We start from the raw sequence: 18,705 nt of genomic DNA, 5'->3' as shown, positions 1-18,705 counted from the left end.
AGCTTGGTGAACAACTTTCTTTCAGAGTGAAAGCTAGTCTAGGGCGCCCGGATGCCTCAGTTGGTTAAGCATCCAACTTCAGCTCAGGTCATGAGCTCATAGTTCGTGGGTTTGAGCCCCGCATTGGGCTCTGTGCTGACAGCTCAGAGCCTGGAACCTGCTTCAGATTCTGTGTTTCACTCTCCTCTCTCACTGCCCCTCCCCTGCTTGCACTCTGTCTCTCTCTCAAAAGTAAATACAAACATTTTTAAAAAATAAAAAAAAGTGACAACCAGTCTAGATTGAAGTCTATGGAAAAACGACTTTTTTATAGGAGCAGAAAAATATTAAGGCACAAAGGTGCACTGAATCCAAAGTTCAAAGGAACTGAATCCCCAGGGATGCTGACTCTGGGACGTTCTCAGAGCGTTTTTAGTTCCTCTATTTCATACCAACCTAATCTGCTTGGTGTCATGACTTAAAATTTCATGTGATAGAAAAATGGGCTCACAACTTCTATTTCATTGTCAGAGAAAGAAATGTGGCTCTGAAGTCTTCTCTCTCCTTCATCATCCCTTAACGATGGAAACAGATGAAAACTGATGACCTTTCAAATCCTATAATTACAAATTTTTAAATGAGCCATTTAGAATTTCACTTTTAAGGATGCAAATTAGTAATCATTTGCTTCGCAGTATGATACAGACCCACAGGGTTATATTAAATATGTGTAATGAAAGGTTTATGATCAGGACAAAGTAGAAAATTATACCATAAATCACATTTTTCTCCATAAAAGATAGCAAATTAAATATTCGCGTTTTGCCAGCTAAGATTCACAAAAGATTCTATCTTAAAATATTTGTGTAAAACATGAACCCATCTCACCTATTAATTGTAGTTCAAGGTTTAATTTTAGATTACAAGATTTGTTTGCAGAGGGTCACATGTTCTGTTTTTCTTAGTAACCTATGCATTATTTACAATATTTATGCTTAAAAGGTGTCCATATAAAATACAGATTCATTTATTCCGACAGAAATAGTTTCTGCTTCCCATCTTGCCAGTCCATGCAGAGCAGGAATCAAACATTGCTGTACTTTTTTTTAAATGTTTATTTATTTATCTGGGGGGGGGGAGGGGGGGAGGGACAGAGAGAGAGAGAGAAAGATAGAGAATCCCAAGCAGGCTCCACACTGTCAGTGCAGAGCCCCACATGGGGCTCAAACTCACGTACCACGAGATCATGACCTGAGCTGAAGTCAAGAGTTGGACGCTCAAGTGACTGCACCACCCAGGCGCCCCCAAGGTTGCTGTACTTTTGCCATCACTGTCTCAGCCTCTTTAAATTTGGTTGACTTTCAGACTACATTCAATACAAAGAGGCGTCAGGTTGTCTTAGTGTTCCCCCAGGCATGCTTTTCTTACCAGAACATTTTCATTCCCTATATGAAGTCCTATCTCACACCTTTTGAAATCTTTTTAGAAGACTTCTACAAAGCTAATATCTCCACTAGCTTCTTTGGCCAATCTCCATAGTATCTTACCCTCCAAAATAATCTTATAATTAACTGGGGACAGTTAAACATCACTCCAAATTCTGCTAACAGAGGAGAGTTTGAACATTTCAAATAGTGGATAAACATTAATGTAGACATTTTTGCCACATACACTTTTTAGTGTCCAATTAAGTTTATCCTAATACCTGGATATTTGTCAATGGTAGGGAAAAAATATCTAAATGAAACACTGACTGTTTCACTTTATATCATGTGGTAAGACTGGCTTTTTTTTAAAGAAAGGGTACGAAATCCTTTAGGCTACATGTAATATGCAGTATCATGGGATAATATCTAAAACTCATAAGAGAAAACATTTCTTAACGCTCTATGCGTCAAGAAAACACTCTATGAACATTTAAGAACATGTGTTATTGTGAGCATTTACTAGGAGAAAAATATATAATGAAATTTGGGGTGTAAGTTTCTACTTCTCACCTTTTAACAATACACGGTAAACAGTAGTTTGAGGTAATTCATAATATAAGAACAAATTTCGTGAAAAAAGTCACACTCCATTTCACCTGCACCTCAGGCTGTAGTTACCAGCCTGCCCTTCAGCACCAGATCGGAATGCGCTTCAGAAATCTGTTGTTCAAAGTTGGGCTTCATTTTGTGTATTGCACGGAGTTCTGTTGGGAGAACCATGAAATAGCAGGTCTGTAACCTTTAACCACTTCCTCATGCTGCGGGAGACATGAGACATTTACACCTGCGGAGCGAGACTGGAAGATTAGGGAAGGTATGGAAGTGTCCGTGTGTCCCGCAACACCTCACGGCCTCTGTGCTTCTTCACAGGGGAAGAGCGGTGCTCGGGGCTCAAGCGAGGGTGTACTCTGGACTGCCCCTTCGGCTTCCTGACTGATGCCCACAGCTGTGAGATCTGTCAGTGCCGCCCACGCCCCAAGAAGTGCAGACCCATCATCTGTGACAAGTATTGTCCATTTGGATACCTGTAAGTATTTAATTCAGAGGATCTAGTCTTAACTATCTGTAACTTAATGAAACGTCCACACTTATTTTGTTAGCTGTTTCGTGTGTGTGTGTGTGTGTGTGTGTGTGTGTGTGTGTGTGTGTGTGTGGATCAGTGATGCTGCGAGTCCAGAATATCTGTGCTTGCTTTGTTATGTGAATCGGAGAACAGTAAAAAGGGGGTATAAACACTCAAATGTTGCTTTTTTATGCAGAGGGACCAGAGCCTTTCTGGCCACTATCCTTTGGGCCTCTTTTCTGAGACTGCCTCATAGCAAGGGCCTTTGGACGCTGCCAGTGGGGAATTGTCATGAGGTCCTAGTATTACACGTGCCACAACTTTTCATAACTGCCCCAGTGACTATTTTGTGATAATGTATTTAATGTGCATTTTAAGTTGAGTGGACAGCTGCTCATTGGCAATATGGAGCATGCTTATTGGCCACGCCTCAGTATTTTATCTTGGTTCTGGTCTGTAGTTCATACTTTTTCTTTAAGGACCAGTACATTTTATGAATTTCGTTAGAGATAAGAACCATGATTTGTATTTTCAAGTATTCTTTGTTGAGTCAAACCCCGTGGAAATCTAGATTATCCCAGGAGATAAAGACACTTCACATTTGTTTAGTGTCTATATTAGTGTCTCTTTCTGCCCTTATAGCTTTGTTGGTTCCCTAAAAACTTACCTGTCATAATCTTGCTTTATCATTTTTTTCCCTTGGTTCCCTTCCCTGTCTTTCTGCCTTTCCAATTTGGTATATTTGTGTATTGCTAGTAATTATAAGGGACTTAGACCCATCATCTCTTGCCTGGCATTTTAGTTACCATTTTTATTCTTTCTCTTAGAAATTCTGGTTTAGCAGGGTTAGGAGGATTTTAAATCTAATTTTAATCAGATAGTTAAATTAGGAGTGCTCACTATTCTTAGGAAGTCCTCAAGTAAATCGTCATTGTTCTTAATCCTAAAATGTGACTGTGATACCAGCACAAGTATAATTATTTCTTAGCTTCACTGCTAATGTAGAATAAAGTGTTATTATCGTAATAGTAACTACAGCCAACCTGCTGCAGTATTATGACAGCTCAGAACCAAGGCTGCATTCAAGTCCAGCCTTCCTCTTGAAGAGAAATCTCTTAGAGGATTGTGAGGTCCACTTCATGTTCCTATCAGTGAGAGCATTCAGTGCGGACCAGGTGGACCAGCAGAGACAAATGAGTACTGCCTCAGCTAGAACATGTGTTTCAAGGACACCCTCCGAAGGAGGAACGTTGGCCAGACACCATGTGGGAGCGTTAGGAAGAAGGCGGCCATCAGTGCCCCTTATACATACCTGCTGAGTTGATTGTTACTCTCTGTGTGCAGCCAGGGCTTACGGAAGGATTGGGTGGGTAGATGGACAGATAATAATACATAAAGGAGTGAACAAACAAATCAGATAAAGCCTCAATAGAACTTAAAAAGTGACATGCTGTCTGACATGAGTATGAATAATTCATTTAATTCATTGGTCTCATTATGGTGGCATAAATAAGATCCTAGTGTTCGGTTCTCATTTCACTTAGCAGATTGTAATTTAATTGTCACGTGGGCAGTGGTATACTGAGGGTTTCCCATGGAGCTGTCTTCTTTTGGAGTTCCTTGATTTATCCAAGATGAAGACAGGAATTTTTTTTCTCTTTTTTCTGTTTTTAGTTGGACACCACTGTTGCCACTTAGGGCTAATGGGGATGAAACCTGAGGGTAAACAGAGTAACTCCTCCTTGTCTGAGGCGCATTAAGTCAAGTAGGGCAGAGCCTGCAGAGGAGATGTGGAGCCTAGGAGAAGACTCACTTCTGTGGCTGGTTGGACACAAAGTGAGCTCCTCTGTAATAGACAGTGACATTCTCCTCTCAGAGAAAATAAGGAATGGTTGTTAAGAATTTTTCTTTTCAAAAAACCTCCACTTAAACTGCTGTGATGTATTTCATAAACACATATTTATTTATTTCACATCATCTTTCTGATCACAGAATTCAGGCACTCTAGTTTATTAAAGGAAAAAAGATCATTGATGCAGTCTTTTTCCTTTACCTTGCATGCTTCCGTCCTACCCCATGTACGGAGCACTGTTGAGTCGGTATTATTTTCTAATGAGTGAAACAATGAGCGGACAGTGATGGCAGGGTTTCTCAAAGCTTTGATCCTTTCTCACTCTTGGCTATAGCATCCGCAGGTCTGTGGAGCCTTAACGTTCTCCTTCTGACTTCTCTAAGTTCAGTGAAGCGCTCATTACTATTTTTACTGGTGTCAGATCTCTCAGAGATTGTGGTCTGTGAGAAAGGCCTAGTCTGACAAACGAAGGACTCTTGCCCCAGTGCTGGCCTCTAGCAGTGCCCAACAATATATCCTTCACCATCCTGTTCATGGCATTATGCATCCGTCTTTTTCATATCATGGTACTCCTTTTCCTAATTAAAACAACAGTCATGTCATTGGGGTTCTGATGGTCACATCCCAGAAGCACATTAGTACTTGGGCAATTCTAAACCTTGGCCATGGGTGGGTGGCGGTCACGGCCACAGAGAGCCAATTACACATCACTCCACGAGTTTTGGAGAGCGTAAGTCAAGTCATTCTGCTTCATAGCAGTATCACTTCAGTGACCCTTGATCGGAGCATTTGGGCATCATTTGAGACTTTTGGATTTTCTGACCTCTGACAAAATTTTAATTACCCAGGAAGAATAAGCACGGCTGTGACATCTGTCGCTGTAAGAAATGCCCAGAGCTCCCATGCAGTAAAATCTGCCCCTTGGGTTTCCAGCAGGACAGTCATGGCTGTCTTATCTGCAAGTGCAGAGGTAAGTGCGATCGCATGACCCTCCTTCCCCCCCGCCCTCCCCCCCCCCCCCGCCCCAGAGCAGATAGGACTCAGAAACAAAGAACAGGAGGACATGATGTAAATGGAACAGTTTCAGTGATGATGGTCTACTCAGATACAAATGTCACTTGTCCATGGGACCATCCCTTTTCCTCATGTCTCATTGGAATAAGAGCTCAGAATAGAATTTAAAATAAACATCTAATAGCCAAGCATATTGCACCAAATTAGTGACTTCTCAGCTCTTCAGTTTCACTCATCTTAGGAACGTTAGCCTAAAGCACCTTTGTCTTGACCTCCATAGAGGCTGCCTCTGTCCAGCAGTGGCTTGATAGAATTGATGCAGCAAAGAGCCCTTTTCAGAGCCCATGCGGGTGGGTGTGGCTAAGCAGCCGGCTTGTGTATTTTCTGGTAACACGGTTTGCGATGACAGTTTAAACTCGTGCTGAATAAGCACATGCCAGCCTACACCTCTAGATAAGCATGAAGCCTGGGCATACCTTTTGCCTGAGACTTCCCATTCCCGGGATGTCCCTGAAGCCACGTGAACATGCACGCTGACCGCCACTTTTGCCCATAGCCCAGCACCCACTCCGGTATGTTTTAGTTGTCTGCGTGATCCACACACTCAGCAGTAAAAGATCCCTAAGTTTGTTGTGTGTTTTTTTTTTCAAAGTTAGACAGTTACCACCTTAACAGTGTTCTTAAGGGTTCAGAGTAAACAGAAATCTAGTCACTGCTTCAATTGTTCCATTGAACAAAAATCTGTTAGTTTCAAGAGGCCCAGGATTTCCCCATTGGGTGACTTCTAGAGAGGCTATTCGGCATGTATGGAACATAACATACCATTTTCTTTGAAATCAGTGCTCGTTTACTGCATAAAACATGAGCAAGTAGGAATGAAAGGAGTAAAAATAACTGTAATCCTGCCAATAGAGAAACATATTTGCCAGTTTTTTTCCTGTTTTTCTTTTTTTTCCAAATTGAGAGCATATTGACTTACATTCTTTTCGTGAGCCTTTCCTGTGTCGTGAGCTGTCCTTTGTACACGTGACTTTTGGTGGCTGGGTAGCATTACCTGGGAGGACACTGCAGGCTGTTTCTCCTGTGCCGTAGCTGCTGCTTGACCAGGCTGCCTTCTGTCTGTCCAGAGGTCCCTGCTTCAGCCGGGCCACCTGTCCTGTCAGGCACATGTCTGTCCATGGATGGCCATCATCATAAAAATGAGGAAAGCTGGCATGATGGGTGCCGGGAATGCTACTGTCACAATGGACGGGAAATGTGTGCTCTGATCACCTGCCCGGTGCCTGCCTGTGGCAACCCCACCATTCATCCGGGACAGTGCTGCCCGTCATGTTCAGGTAAACGCTGGCTGCCATCTTGTGCGCTCCCTCAGCAAAATGACTTCTGCCTTGCAGGGCCTCATCGCATCTTTGAGTGTGGGGGGTCTTGCCAGGGATGACCCCCCAGAGCACTTTTCAGCTCTCTGTGGCTTTTGTCAACAACAGCCACAAAATCAGCCAGGTGTTAGCAATGATTAGCCAGAGACCAGAGAAAAAGCAAAAGCCCTAAAACTACTGTCCTCCTTTTTTAATGGTTTACTCAATTACATTGGTCTTTGAACTGTATTTTTTTTTAAAAGGTTTGCAGACCTGATGTCCTTTAAAGTCCAGCTCTCCATTTTATGGATAGTGTATTGAGGCTGAGTGCTTTAGTTAATTGGAGGGGATTGATGTTAACTTCATTCCATTAAAGCATATTATTTATAAAGGACTATTTGAGAGGGAGAGGATTAGCAAAGTCTGTGGCTATTGCCCTTTTCTAAATTAATGGCTATGTGGTATTCTTGCCAAATGGAGATATTTAGAGTGACCACACATCCAAAACATTTAAAATCATAATGCTGGTAATCAAGAGAAGTTGCTAGAAGAACAGACCAGATTATATAACTCATGGGCGTCTGAATTATGGCTGTCAATAACGGTAATTATTACCATAATAGCGTATCTAGTGCCTTTCATCCAAAGAGCTCAACGTAGTTTTATATTTATTATTTCTTTCTCAGTACAGGCCACTTTGAGTTAGGGGAAAATGCACTCAGGCAGTTTTTCATTTGAAAAACAGACGCAGAAATACCAACTCTCTTACCCGAAGTAAAATAGAGTGTCAGAAGGCCACGGAGAAATGAAGTCTCCCGATTCTTGCATCTGATTTCATTTAATGTTGGAATGTGTGTCCTGTCAGATTTCAGAGTTGGGATACCTTCTCGTCCGGTCCATCCCATCCCTCCCTGTGGATGGACCCACCTATGCCGTGGATGCAGTCAGGAGTCAGGAACCGGAGACCTGTCTTTCTCCAGCAGGACAGGCACAGCCTGAGGTGGGGGGCGGGGGCAGGGGGAGGGGTGGCAGCTTCGCTGCCATGGCAGGGGAGTCCCTATTAGCTCTGAGCTTCTAGGCCCCTCAGTAACTAAGGTATCAGAGTGACAGGCAGCTCCACACCCCTGTAGAGAACCAGATTGTCTTGTCCTCATATGAGTCTTAGGTGTTCTATATCGAAAGTTTCCTTTTTCATGTGTTTTGCTAGTTAAATATGAAAAACCACCAGTATCCACTCAAACAGAAGGTCAATGTGCAGTGTAATGAGACAACTCTGTTGACCCTTTGGGGAAGAAAAAAATCATTTGTTCCAATGAAGACCCAGTGCCTTGATTTTATTTATTTATTTTTTTAATGTTTATTTATTTTTGAGAGAGACATACACAGAGTGTGAGTGGGTCAGAGAGAGAGAGAGACACAGAATCTGAAGCGGGCTCCAGGCTCTGAGCTGTCAGCACAGAGCCCAATACGGGGCTCGAACTCACTAACAGTGAGATCAGACCGGAGCCAAAGTCGGACGCTTAACAGACTGAGCCACCCAGGCTCCCCACATCCCCCCCACCCCCGCCGTGCCTTAATTTTAGGCATCAGTGTATGGAATATGGACCACACACCTGCGTCTTTGCCCCACTTGTACTCCGTGAAGAAGTGAGCCAGAGGGCTTCAAATGCGAAGACATTAGTAAGAATAGACCATTGATTTAAGAACTGAAAGTCAGTGGGACTAAAATGAGTTTTCTCTGTTACAGAGATAGCGAAAACTCTTCTATAAACACACACAGAGTAATTGACGTATCATTGTGGGTTGCAAATGTCTAGATATACATGCATAAAAACATGCGTGTATGTGGGTATGTAGGTATATTTTTCTCCAAATATCTTAAGTGGGCTACCACTTCTGGACTCTGCTGATGAGAGACCCCAGAAGCATTGCATTCGGGAACCCCTATTTTAAATATTTTCTCCCATTCAAGGATCAGCTGTTTTCCTTTCGGGGGTAGCTCCTAAACTGTCCTGCTAGAAGATTCACCAGACGATACTGTTTCTCGGGTTTTTTTCTCCTTCTCTCCCTCTGCCTCTCCGTTTGTCTCTTGTCCCCATCTCTGCCACCACTCACATGTTCTCCTTGAGGCACGGAGTATGGCAGAGAAGCTGGCAAGACATCTGCAAACGTGCCTTGCTTTCTTCCAACCACTTCCTTCTGCATCAGCGTTGATGCAGCCTCTCTAAGTCATTTTGGAAAGGAAAAGGCAGTAAGGGAAAGGCAGTCATGCTTTTCCAGCATTAGCTTATTGCCACTCTTTGGAAAAGTTTTTGTCTCCTCTGGAAACCATCTCATCCCCCCTCACTTGCGTTCTAGTTACTATGCTCTCCACTTGTCTCATCACTGGAGAGTTTGGTGGCTTATGAATGTAAGCATTGGCTAGTGTGTCATTTCTCCCTAATCGGTCCACTCGGGCAAAGCTCCAGTCTTTCCTAGTGCCCCTGAGACAAAGCTGTGTTCGTAGTTACCATCTTAGCTGGGAATCCGCCCACAGCACTGTATCTCATCAGAGTTGTGGACTCTCACGCTGACCATCACTTTGAAAGTAACAGCATGGGAGCTCTTCAGAGATTCCAGCTCTGAGCATCTCTGCACAGACAGGGGAGCTGTCCTGGGGCCCAGTTTCCACTGAGCTCCAAGCATGAGCTAGCCGTGGTGTCTCCAGACTGCTTCTCGGCAGGGTTCACCACTGTCAACACCTTCTTGAAACCCTTGTTGTATTTGGATGACACAAGTTTGGTTAATGTCCTCATACTTCTCGTCTCCCTCAGCACAACTTCAGGGCAACTCCCAGTACCGCTGCAGACCTTTTCAACATTGAGTTCCCTCTCTGTCATTATCATCTCACCAAGACACCAAAATCGCCTCTCTTCTGGGGCAAGAAATCATAGTTATCATCAGTTTCTGGGCATTTACCTCTCTTGATGATGACATTGCCAAGCAAATGTTTAGTCTCAGGTGAGGGTTTCCAGACTGTTGATTCTGAAAGAGCATTCCTGCTCCGTTTGCTGCCAGCTGGTCTAGGGGTGTGGCCTGCTCGACAGCAGGATGTATTTCCAAGCATAAACGTACGCAGGATCATAGAGATAATGAAGTGGATGGGGCACAGACCGGGTTGGAAGTTGTGTTTAATCTGGAGGCATATCCATGATCCAAACAAACATAGTTGGGGTGCAAATTCCCTGTCTGCCCTGAATACCTTGAGTCCTCTGCTCCTCATATGTAACGTAGGATCCCAGTACCTACTTCACAAGGTTGGTGGGAGGAATAAATGAACCAACACACATAAAACAGCATGGAAATTGGGCCACAGTAAGCTTTCAGTAAATGAGAGATTGTTATTCTAGACACTTCCTATACATTCAGAGATCCCTTAAGAGGCCCTGTTCTCTTCTTGACAGGAAGAGTCCCTCTTGAGGTAATTTAATTCCCTTACTGAATTCTGTCATTACCGTTGACACACTGGAACCACTTGAACCTCTCTTCTGGAAACCAGCTCTTTCACCGTCCCCTTCTGTTCCTGTGCATGGAATATTTCTTCACCGTCGTCTCGCTGAGAACAGAGTGAGATACTCTACCGCCATTTCTCTGTCCCTTCGAGCAGATAACACCAGCTTCTCCAAGGGTTGGCAAGACCGCAGTCGAGTAAATTCTTGTGTCTTGATTTTTTTTTTGTCATTTCCCAGATGACTTTGTGGTGCAAAAGCCAGAGCTCAGCACCCCCTCCATTTGCCACGCCCCCGGAGGAGAGTACTTTGTGGAAGGAGAAACCTGGAACATCGACTCCTGTACGCAGTGCACCTGCCACAGCGGGCGGGTGCTGTGTGAGACCGAGGTGTGCCCACCGCTGCTCTGCCAGAACCCCTCGCGCACCCAGGACTCCTGCTGCCCGCAGTGCACAGGTAACTGCGCCGTGCCTTGGGACGTGCTCGCTGGGGAAGCCTGCGGCTTGGGCTCTGTCACTCCGCAGAGCCAGCAGGCCGGGCTGAGCCCCACGTGGCAGCATGCCAAGCCCGGGAGCCAATCACCCAGGCCGGAGCAGCTGGCAGCCTGCTTCCTAAATTCATTCCCCTCTATCAGCCACGTATATTTATGTAATTAATATGCCTTGCATTTGAGGTGACTTTGAGGGGGAAAAGAGACTGTTCCTTTCTGCCATTCTTGTCTCTTAACCCTACATCTCAGACTCGGGAGACAGCCCTGCTGCAGCAAATTATTCCAGCTGATTTTGCTAATGTGGAAAGTCATCTTTGTCCTTAACAAATGTGAAGAGCAGTTATTGATAAATAACGTAAATAAAATTCTTTGTACGGAAGGGTGGTGGAGATACTTGTGGAATGTTAAACAGAGAATTGATAAAATATGCATCATGTTCACCCCCTCAAATCTGCAGTGACAAATAAATTACGATCCAAAAGTATTAACTTGACTAGCACTGCACGTGCACAGAGAGTAGTGTTTTTACTGCTCAGGTAACCTGCCTTTGCTTGTAAATTCATGGTCATGATTCAAAGATACAAACGTGATGAAATTTTGTCAAGATTTTAAACGTAAGTTACTGGTTTTATGACTAAAGTAGCACTCGTAGTTAACACCGGAGTATATTCCTTTTTCCCAGAAGGTAATTTGTATATATAACATCGCCAAGTGGACAGCACAGCTACTTTTATTTTGTTGTTGCTTAGCTTTTGGTCTCTTCCATTTAAATCAATAACCATTTGCCTTCTAAATGTATATTCTTAAGAGTAGTTTTACTCAGTAAAACATAAACCCATGTGTTTCATTACTTTTTTTTTTTCATTTTTTTTTAATGTCTATTCATTTTAGAAAGAGAGCACGCATGCACAAGCGGGGGAGGGGCAGAGAGAGAGGGAGACACAGAATCCCAAGCAGGCTCCAGGCTCCGAGCTGCCAGCACAGAGGCTGATGTGGGACTCGAACTCACAAACCATGAGACCATGACTTGAGCCAAAGTCGGACGCTTACCCGACTGAGCCACTCAGGCGCCCCTCATTACTTTTTTGTTTTTTAATCACTATTTTATTCACGTTCAAACTCTTATAATGTTTTTCGGTTCAGCTCCTAAGGGGAATAGACACCCCTGTGCACTGGCTTTGCATTTATTAACTTACACCTGGGTGGCTTGTCTTTTCTTAACATACAACCTCTTAAACATTAGGATCTATTGCTTTATATATCAGTATTCCAAACATTCCTCTTATATTTGAATAAGAGCATTTCTGGAATGCTATTATTTTAAAATAAGTCACCTGACCCATAATTGATCTTCCTGAACTTTCCATTCATTGTTATGTTGCAGCAATTTTAAAGACTCTTAAAATGCAAAACATCATTTTCTTCACAGTGAATTTTAACAGTAGTGTTGATAAAGGGTGTATTTCACACCTGGAAAAAGACCATCTCTAATCTTAGGATGTTTGCCTCCTAACGTAGTCCAGAAAGGAGACATATGTACAATTAGAAGCGTTGTGTCCCTCCTGATGATTGTTTCCCCTAGGGTGCCCTGTTATGCCTTCTGTCCTTCCACTTTCCCCCTCCTCTAGCCTGGGTTTAGAGCAAGGTCTGGAAACAGAAATGGGTTCACCAAGATTGAGCATCCTTGCAGGTGGCGATTCTTCGCCAAAGTAAGAAAGAGAATGGAACAACATTTCTTTCCTTTTAAAGGTTTATTAAATTCTCTTTCATCCTTTACTGTTTAGAGTTTGAAAGAAGCATAGCACAGAAGAGAGAGGGAGGTAGAATAGAAATAAAAGGAATGGATGAGCGCCAACCAAGGAATTGGTAAAAACGAAGTTTAGGAGTCAGTATTTGGAATCAGAAGTATAAAGATGGGGTCTCTGGAGTGGGAGGAAAATAGGAAGAGAGGCCCAAAGAAGGAAGATACCATGGGCAAGATTCCCAGATGACCTGGTCAGCTAGGGTTTGGTTAGGGGTCTCCTGCCCGGGGGAAGGAGCCCCCAGAATCTGCATCTCCGCCCTGGCTCCTGTTCCAGCACTGACAGCAGCTACCAGTGTCCCCCAGGGTCTTCTCTAGGCCTCAACAAGAGGCCTCCAGACTCTAGAGTATTCATTTCACTTGGTACTTCTTAGCTCCATCACTGCTGTCCCTGTCCTCTTCTAAATTTTCAGACATGAGGGTGGATACTGCTTGCAAGAGCTAAGCTGTCATAACCCAGAGGACCCTCAGGGCAAAATTATCCCTGGAAATGGATAACCCTGAAAAGGTCACTGAGAAGGGAATCCCAAACCCCCCATTTTTTTTTTTTTTATTTATTTATTTATTTTTTTATTTTTTTTTTTTTTTTTTAACGTTTATTTATTTTTGGGACAGAGAGAGACAGAGCATGAACGGGGGAGGGGCAGAGAGAGAGGGAGACACAGAATCGGAAACAGGCTCCAGGCTCTGAGCCATCAGCCCAGAGCCCGACGCGGGGCTCGAACTCACGGACCGCGAGATCGTGACCTGGCTGAAGTCGGACGCCCAACCGACTGCGCCACCCAGGCGCCCCTCAAACCCCCCATTTTTAACCCATATGGAATTCATCTATGGAACCAGCCCTAAAGTTGGACCGAGAGCACATTTGGAGCAGTGGAACCAATGTCTCTTTTTCACTTGGGAATACCTTTGGGACTGGCAGTAGGAGATATGGTTCCATCACTTCCAGGAGAGGGCATGGCACCCATTCCATTTTTTGTTTTGTTTTGTTTTGTTTTGTTGCCCAAAACAAAGCAACTGCCTTGCTCCTCAGAGAGGCTCTTGTCAAATCAAACTTGTTGACTGTAGGACGTATTCGTGAGGTGGATGGAAGGAGAATGTGTTGGCTGTAGGACGTATTCTTGAGATGGATGGTAGGAGAATGTGACATTTAGAGCTTCTACATCACTGTGATAACTGCTTATCTTAGTTAGTTCTGTTTTGTGACTGAAAATAGCAGACTTCGTGAGACTGATTCCAAGAGGAGGATATGATCGTTCTTTTGACCATGTGGCCACTGAGAAAATGTAGAGGTTTGCTGGGTAGGACATCATGGCTTTTTCCAAGCTCTTGACTGGTGAAGGTGGTTGCAAGTGCTTTCTCTTAGCAGCATTGTCACATTTCTGAACTAGGAACCTCACTATCCTGTTTTTCTTTGTTCTACCCCAGTCAGGTTTCTGCTTGAGGTTACAGCTTTTCTTGTGATTTCAATGGATGCCAAGACCCAAAGAGATAACTGGGTTTTCTGGTAACATTCTTTTCTGTTTCAAGTTTGACCTGAGAACCCTCTGGTCAAAGTCTTTAACAAAGGCACAGATGACTTGCAGATGATGTGGGTGCCTCCTTATTGAGTAATTTAGATTTCCCATTATCTCTTAGCCATTAATGTGAATGCCTGAACATTGGGATGTTACAAATGGGTGTTTTGAAGGTGCAGTGAAAGTCTGTTTGGATATCGATTGGTTAAGACTGCACATAGCTGCACGTAAGAGGAGAAACCCAGCTACATTTTTTAGACAGAAGTTTCTTTTACATACATTACAAGAAGTGCGGAGGCAGGTGTTTATCGGCATTGATCATTGTCTTAGATACGTAGAGGTCCGTCTCCTACAGGTACGATAAGGATATTACAGCTACAGACAACACACTCATATTCCAGGCGGGAGGAACGTGAGAGTTGCACCACATCTGCGCTTTATTAGGAAAGCGGAAGCTTTCCCAGAAATCCCTCCATTAGCCATTAAGTCCCATTAGTCACAACCAGGTGACAGGGCCACCCTTAGTTGCAGGGGAGACTGGAAAAGCAGGGAGCAGGATCGTCTTGTTTGACTTACACCTGTTGTGATCCAAACCCTCCACCACCCACCCCACCCCCCAAAACCAGGATTTGGGTAAGCTACAGAGGAAGAGTAGAGAGGATGTTGTACAGACAACTAACAGAATCTTGGTAACAGGTCTTTTGTGGTCCTTATTGTCTTGCGTTCCAAATTCAAGACCCTGCCCAAGTCAGACTTGCCATTTCATTCCTGAGTCACTTTTATAGGAGGCACACCGAACCACAGTGACTGAGTGTGCTTTTTATGAGACACGGTGAAATTCGCTATGTTGCACAGGTGGCCTATAGCATCTCCTTTTCTCTGCTGACCTTATGTTCGTTTTTCCAGATGAACCTCTTCAGCCTTCCTCATCCCATAATGAGAGCGTGCCTAGTTACTGCAAAAATGATGAAGGGGATATATTCCTGGCAGCTGAGTCCTGGAAGCCTGACGTTTGTACCAGCTGTGTATGCATGGATAGCGTAATTAGCTGTTACTCTGAGTCTTGCCCTTCAGTATCCTGTGAAAGACCTGTTTTGAGGAAAGGCCAGTGTTGTCCCTACTGCATAGGTAAGACCACGAAAAAAAATCTTGGGTTTCTACCATTGGCCACTAAATCTACATTGACAGCCATTTGCCTAGATCAGTTAATGTTTCTGACATGTCACACAGAGCCAAAGCGCTAGTTTCAGGAGGGTGATGGGGAAGACGTGTTCGCAAGGTAAAACATATTAAGAATAAAGAAATGCTGTCTCAGAATGCCATGATGTTATAGCACTGTCATGTTCTATTGGGCTCCTTTGCTGTTCCAGGATTTTCAATATTCAGCTCCCTTTCTCCACCCTGTTATTTACAGCGGTCTTTCTGTTCACAGACAAACACCATGTCCCATATTAAGGTACACTTAGCACATAGAGCTTGCTGCTGCCTTGAGATCAACTGAATACCAAATACTGATTTAGTGTCCCCAGTATTTCTTTGTCTGCTGACACTTAGTTGATTCCATTTAAACCAAGCAGTTGTCCATGTTGAGGGCCTTCGGGACACAAAGTGAGGCCTGAGAAACTGACAGAATCCTCTCCTTATGACCCATGGGGATACAGCTTTTCAGCAGGAGACATATGTATGTTTGCCCCTGACGTCTATACTGAAATCGGTCCTATGGATATAAGCCAGATGCTGTTCTGGAGTCCAGAAGGCAAGGCTCAGACAGCTGGCAACTCTAATAAAAGCACAGTCCCCACTCCCAAGGCTCTCACTCTCTTTCATTGCTTTTGTATTGAGTAGAGCTCATGAAGTCAAGTGAAAGACAATGTACGCCTCTCAAGCCAGTAATGAACATGTAATCAGAGTAGCAGGTGAAAAATTAGGCAAGCCGTATTAATTGCATGTATTGTGCATTTACTGTTGGAGATTCTTGCATGCTTTCTAGATACAAGTAATTCTGTATATTTGGGATGATACTTGAGGAATAGGAGATCTTCTGGCCACAGCGCTTTGTAGCAGTTTCCAAAGGAGAACCGATGAATGGCACTCAGGTACCTGTTGGCCACAACTCAAGCCACAGCTCCCTCCTTGACTGTGTGACCTCTGGCCACAAGACAGGAGGCCACTTCCTCTGAGTCTTATTTTGTGTGTTGGTATATAAGAGATGCAGAGATTCTAAAAACACAATTTCTTCCCTCAGGAATTTTACAGCTAGATTTTTCTCAGTATAATGGCCATAGAGTATTAAAATGTATGTTTGAAAGCTGGATTCCCTTTTTTTAATGGAGTGACCACTTATGTAATTTATTCTTCAAACCATGATGCTTTTGAGAGAGAAACAGGGGCTGTTAATTATGATGGGACAACAGCTCTAGACCAGGAGTATCTGAAGCAGATCAGGACCTACGGTTGCCCTACCTTTTAGTGACCAACACGTTGGGTTCTTCTGTAATACCCATAAGCTTCCTAGCTCCCAAGTGGAGCCAAAAACAATGTGTCAAGTCATACATCCAACTTGGTGCTGCTTGTTTTTTCAAAGAGCTGACCGGAATTTAGACCAAAAAAATGGCACTGCCTTTGGTGAGATATAAATAAAAGGCGTAACTAGGCCACCATTTCAGGCTAGGGGATTAGCAGAAAGGAGAAATGTACAACCACTACAACTGCCACTACCATATTTAAATATCAAAACTCCAGTACAGGGGTTTTATGAATCCACCAGGGGCACTTGGATCATACCTAGAAAAGAAACCAGGGCCCAGGAGGCTGAGAATTCCATGTTACCTTCAGAGGAAAGATCTGACAGTGAGTCTCTTGTGTGTTGAAACTTCTCAGATTATTTTGTTCAGATAAAAAAAGTTCTTGTGTTTTGCTGCTTAACCGGTAAATTTGTAATTAGTAAATTACTGAACTAGTACATTTGTTTGCATATAATAAATAGGAAATCACTTCTCTTTCAAAGCCAATGTGACAAATTTAAACTCATGGAAAGAAACCTAGAAGCAAGAGTAGTCTGTGTCTTTCTTGGTTTTGTTTTTTGTTTTTTGTTTTTTTGTTACTTGTGGGGCTTTGGGGTTTGCTTTTGTTTTTGATTTGTTTGGTTTGTTTGGTTGTTTCTTTGGCCTTCATATTTCCTCTTCCAATTCTTGCATGATTTAAACTGTACATTCTTCTTTAGTGTGGACAGTTAAATGCCACTTTGGTCCACATTTTTTACTTTGATTTTAAGTTAGTTTGCAAGCACTTTCACTACATTTTTGTTCGTACAAGCTCATAATAATAAAGTGAAATTGTGTTTCAGTGGCAGGCGTAATTGTATTATATATAAATCTAAGGCTTATCTTCAGGAGAACATATTGGGGAGACTGAAGATTTGATGGGTAATACTGTATACTTTTATTCATTCATCTTAATGCTTCATACATGTTGTTCTATTATTAAAATAGTCACTGAGCCCCTTCTGTATACATCATACATATTTTGCAAGTAGCCTTATTGGATTAGCCTTCATCCTTTCTCCCCCTTACGTCCAAGCATACAAAGTCAAGTTCAGTCCCTGACTATGATATGGAGATTCCCTATCTGACTCTCCAGTTAGCTCCCTTGGCCTCTTCAGGCTTGTTCTCTTACCAGCTTCCCGTCAGCCTGGTCCCTTGTAAGGGCTCCAAGCCCGGCAGCACTAGCACCCTGCAGGCAGTTACCGGCTGTGCCTCAGTGACAAAGCTGTCATCACCATCCAGAGATCACTAGCAAAGAAAAAGACAGGCCATCATTTTGCATGTCCTAAAGCACCACATTATTTGTCCAGGAGGCACAGAGGACCAGTGCTTGCACAGTCTCCTGCTTTGGGCTCTCTTTCGGTTTGAAACCAGCTCTTCTTAACGTAGATAATCTGTTCCCGGGGCCACGTGTGCCTCACCCCACCCAGCCTGCAGTGCAGACCTCACCATGGCCGTGGGTCCCTGAGTGAACTAATTAGATCTCTCAAATACAGATTTCCAATAACCTCAAACCTGCTTTTAATCTGACCTTTTTTTGTAGTGATAAAACCGCTAACCAAAAGCATGCTTCCTTCACCTTGCAAAGCATCCTTTTCTTTTACCGTAAGAGAATTGAAAAGTGGTGATCCTGCGGAAAGTAGCATAATTATGAATATTTGTGTTCTTTTCAGCTAAATTATCAAGTCACTAATGTGCAATGATAATGCTTCTCTTTTGGTGTGTGAAGGCCTCATATTATGTGTGCTAATTTAATAGAATGTGTAATACAGACATAATTAATAGGATTGATGATTAATTTTGAGAAGTGAACAGCTTTGTCTCATTACTGATAATACCCATCATTTGGGAATTCATCCTCATACTAGAAAGAAACTAAGTAGTAATTACCCAATCATTTTAGTGAAATATTTTCTGATTCCCTAATTTTTTTATATTCCAGTTTCCTACGCAAATACACACGAATTTAGATTTTATTTTCAGAGGCTTTTTGACTGTTACGATGGCTTACAGGATGGGGGGAGCAAGAATCAAAAGATGAGCTGAGCGCATAAATCAGGTGAAGATAAAAGGTGTGGTGGGAATTGTAATGTGTGATCGCAGATTTGATATGTGG

At 43.2% G+C, this 18,705-nt stretch overlaps 1 protein-coding gene across 7 annotated transcripts in view; it reads left to right on the top strand.

Annotated features, from left to right (window-relative positions):
- Positions 1-18,705, top strand: part of CRIM1 (cysteine rich transmembrane BMP regulator 1) — a 191,746-nt gene that overhangs the window by 145,303 nt on the left and 27,738 nt on the right. For 4 of the 7 annotated variants that reach the window (XM_045447166.1, XM_045447164.1, XM_045447160.1 and 1 more), the window contains 5 exons: positions 2,337-2,493; positions 5,230-5,351; positions 6,523-6,732; positions 10,479-10,694; positions 14,953-15,174. In XM_045447166.1, the coding sequence (XP_045303122.1) occupies positions 2,337-2,493; positions 5,230-5,351; positions 6,523-6,732; positions 10,479-10,694; positions 14,953-15,174 (927 nt within the window). The remainder of the gene's footprint in view (positions 1-2,336; positions 2,494-5,229; positions 5,352-6,522; positions 6,733-10,478; positions 10,695-14,952; positions 15,175-18,705) is intronic. The other 3 variants (XM_045447161.1, XM_045447163.1, XM_045447165.1) reach the window with 3 other exon arrangements.

The sequence above is a fragment of the Leopardus geoffroyi genome, chromosome A3 (genome assembly GCF_018350155.1).
Source record: "Leopardus geoffroyi isolate Oge1 chromosome A3, O.geoffroyi_Oge1_pat1.0, whole genome shotgun sequence".
Taxonomy (NCBI): Eukaryota; Metazoa; Chordata; class Mammalia; order Carnivora; family Felidae; genus Leopardus; species Leopardus geoffroyi.
The sequence above is the reverse complement of the archived record's forward strand: the minus strand, read 5'-3'. Positions and strand labels throughout refer to the sequence as shown.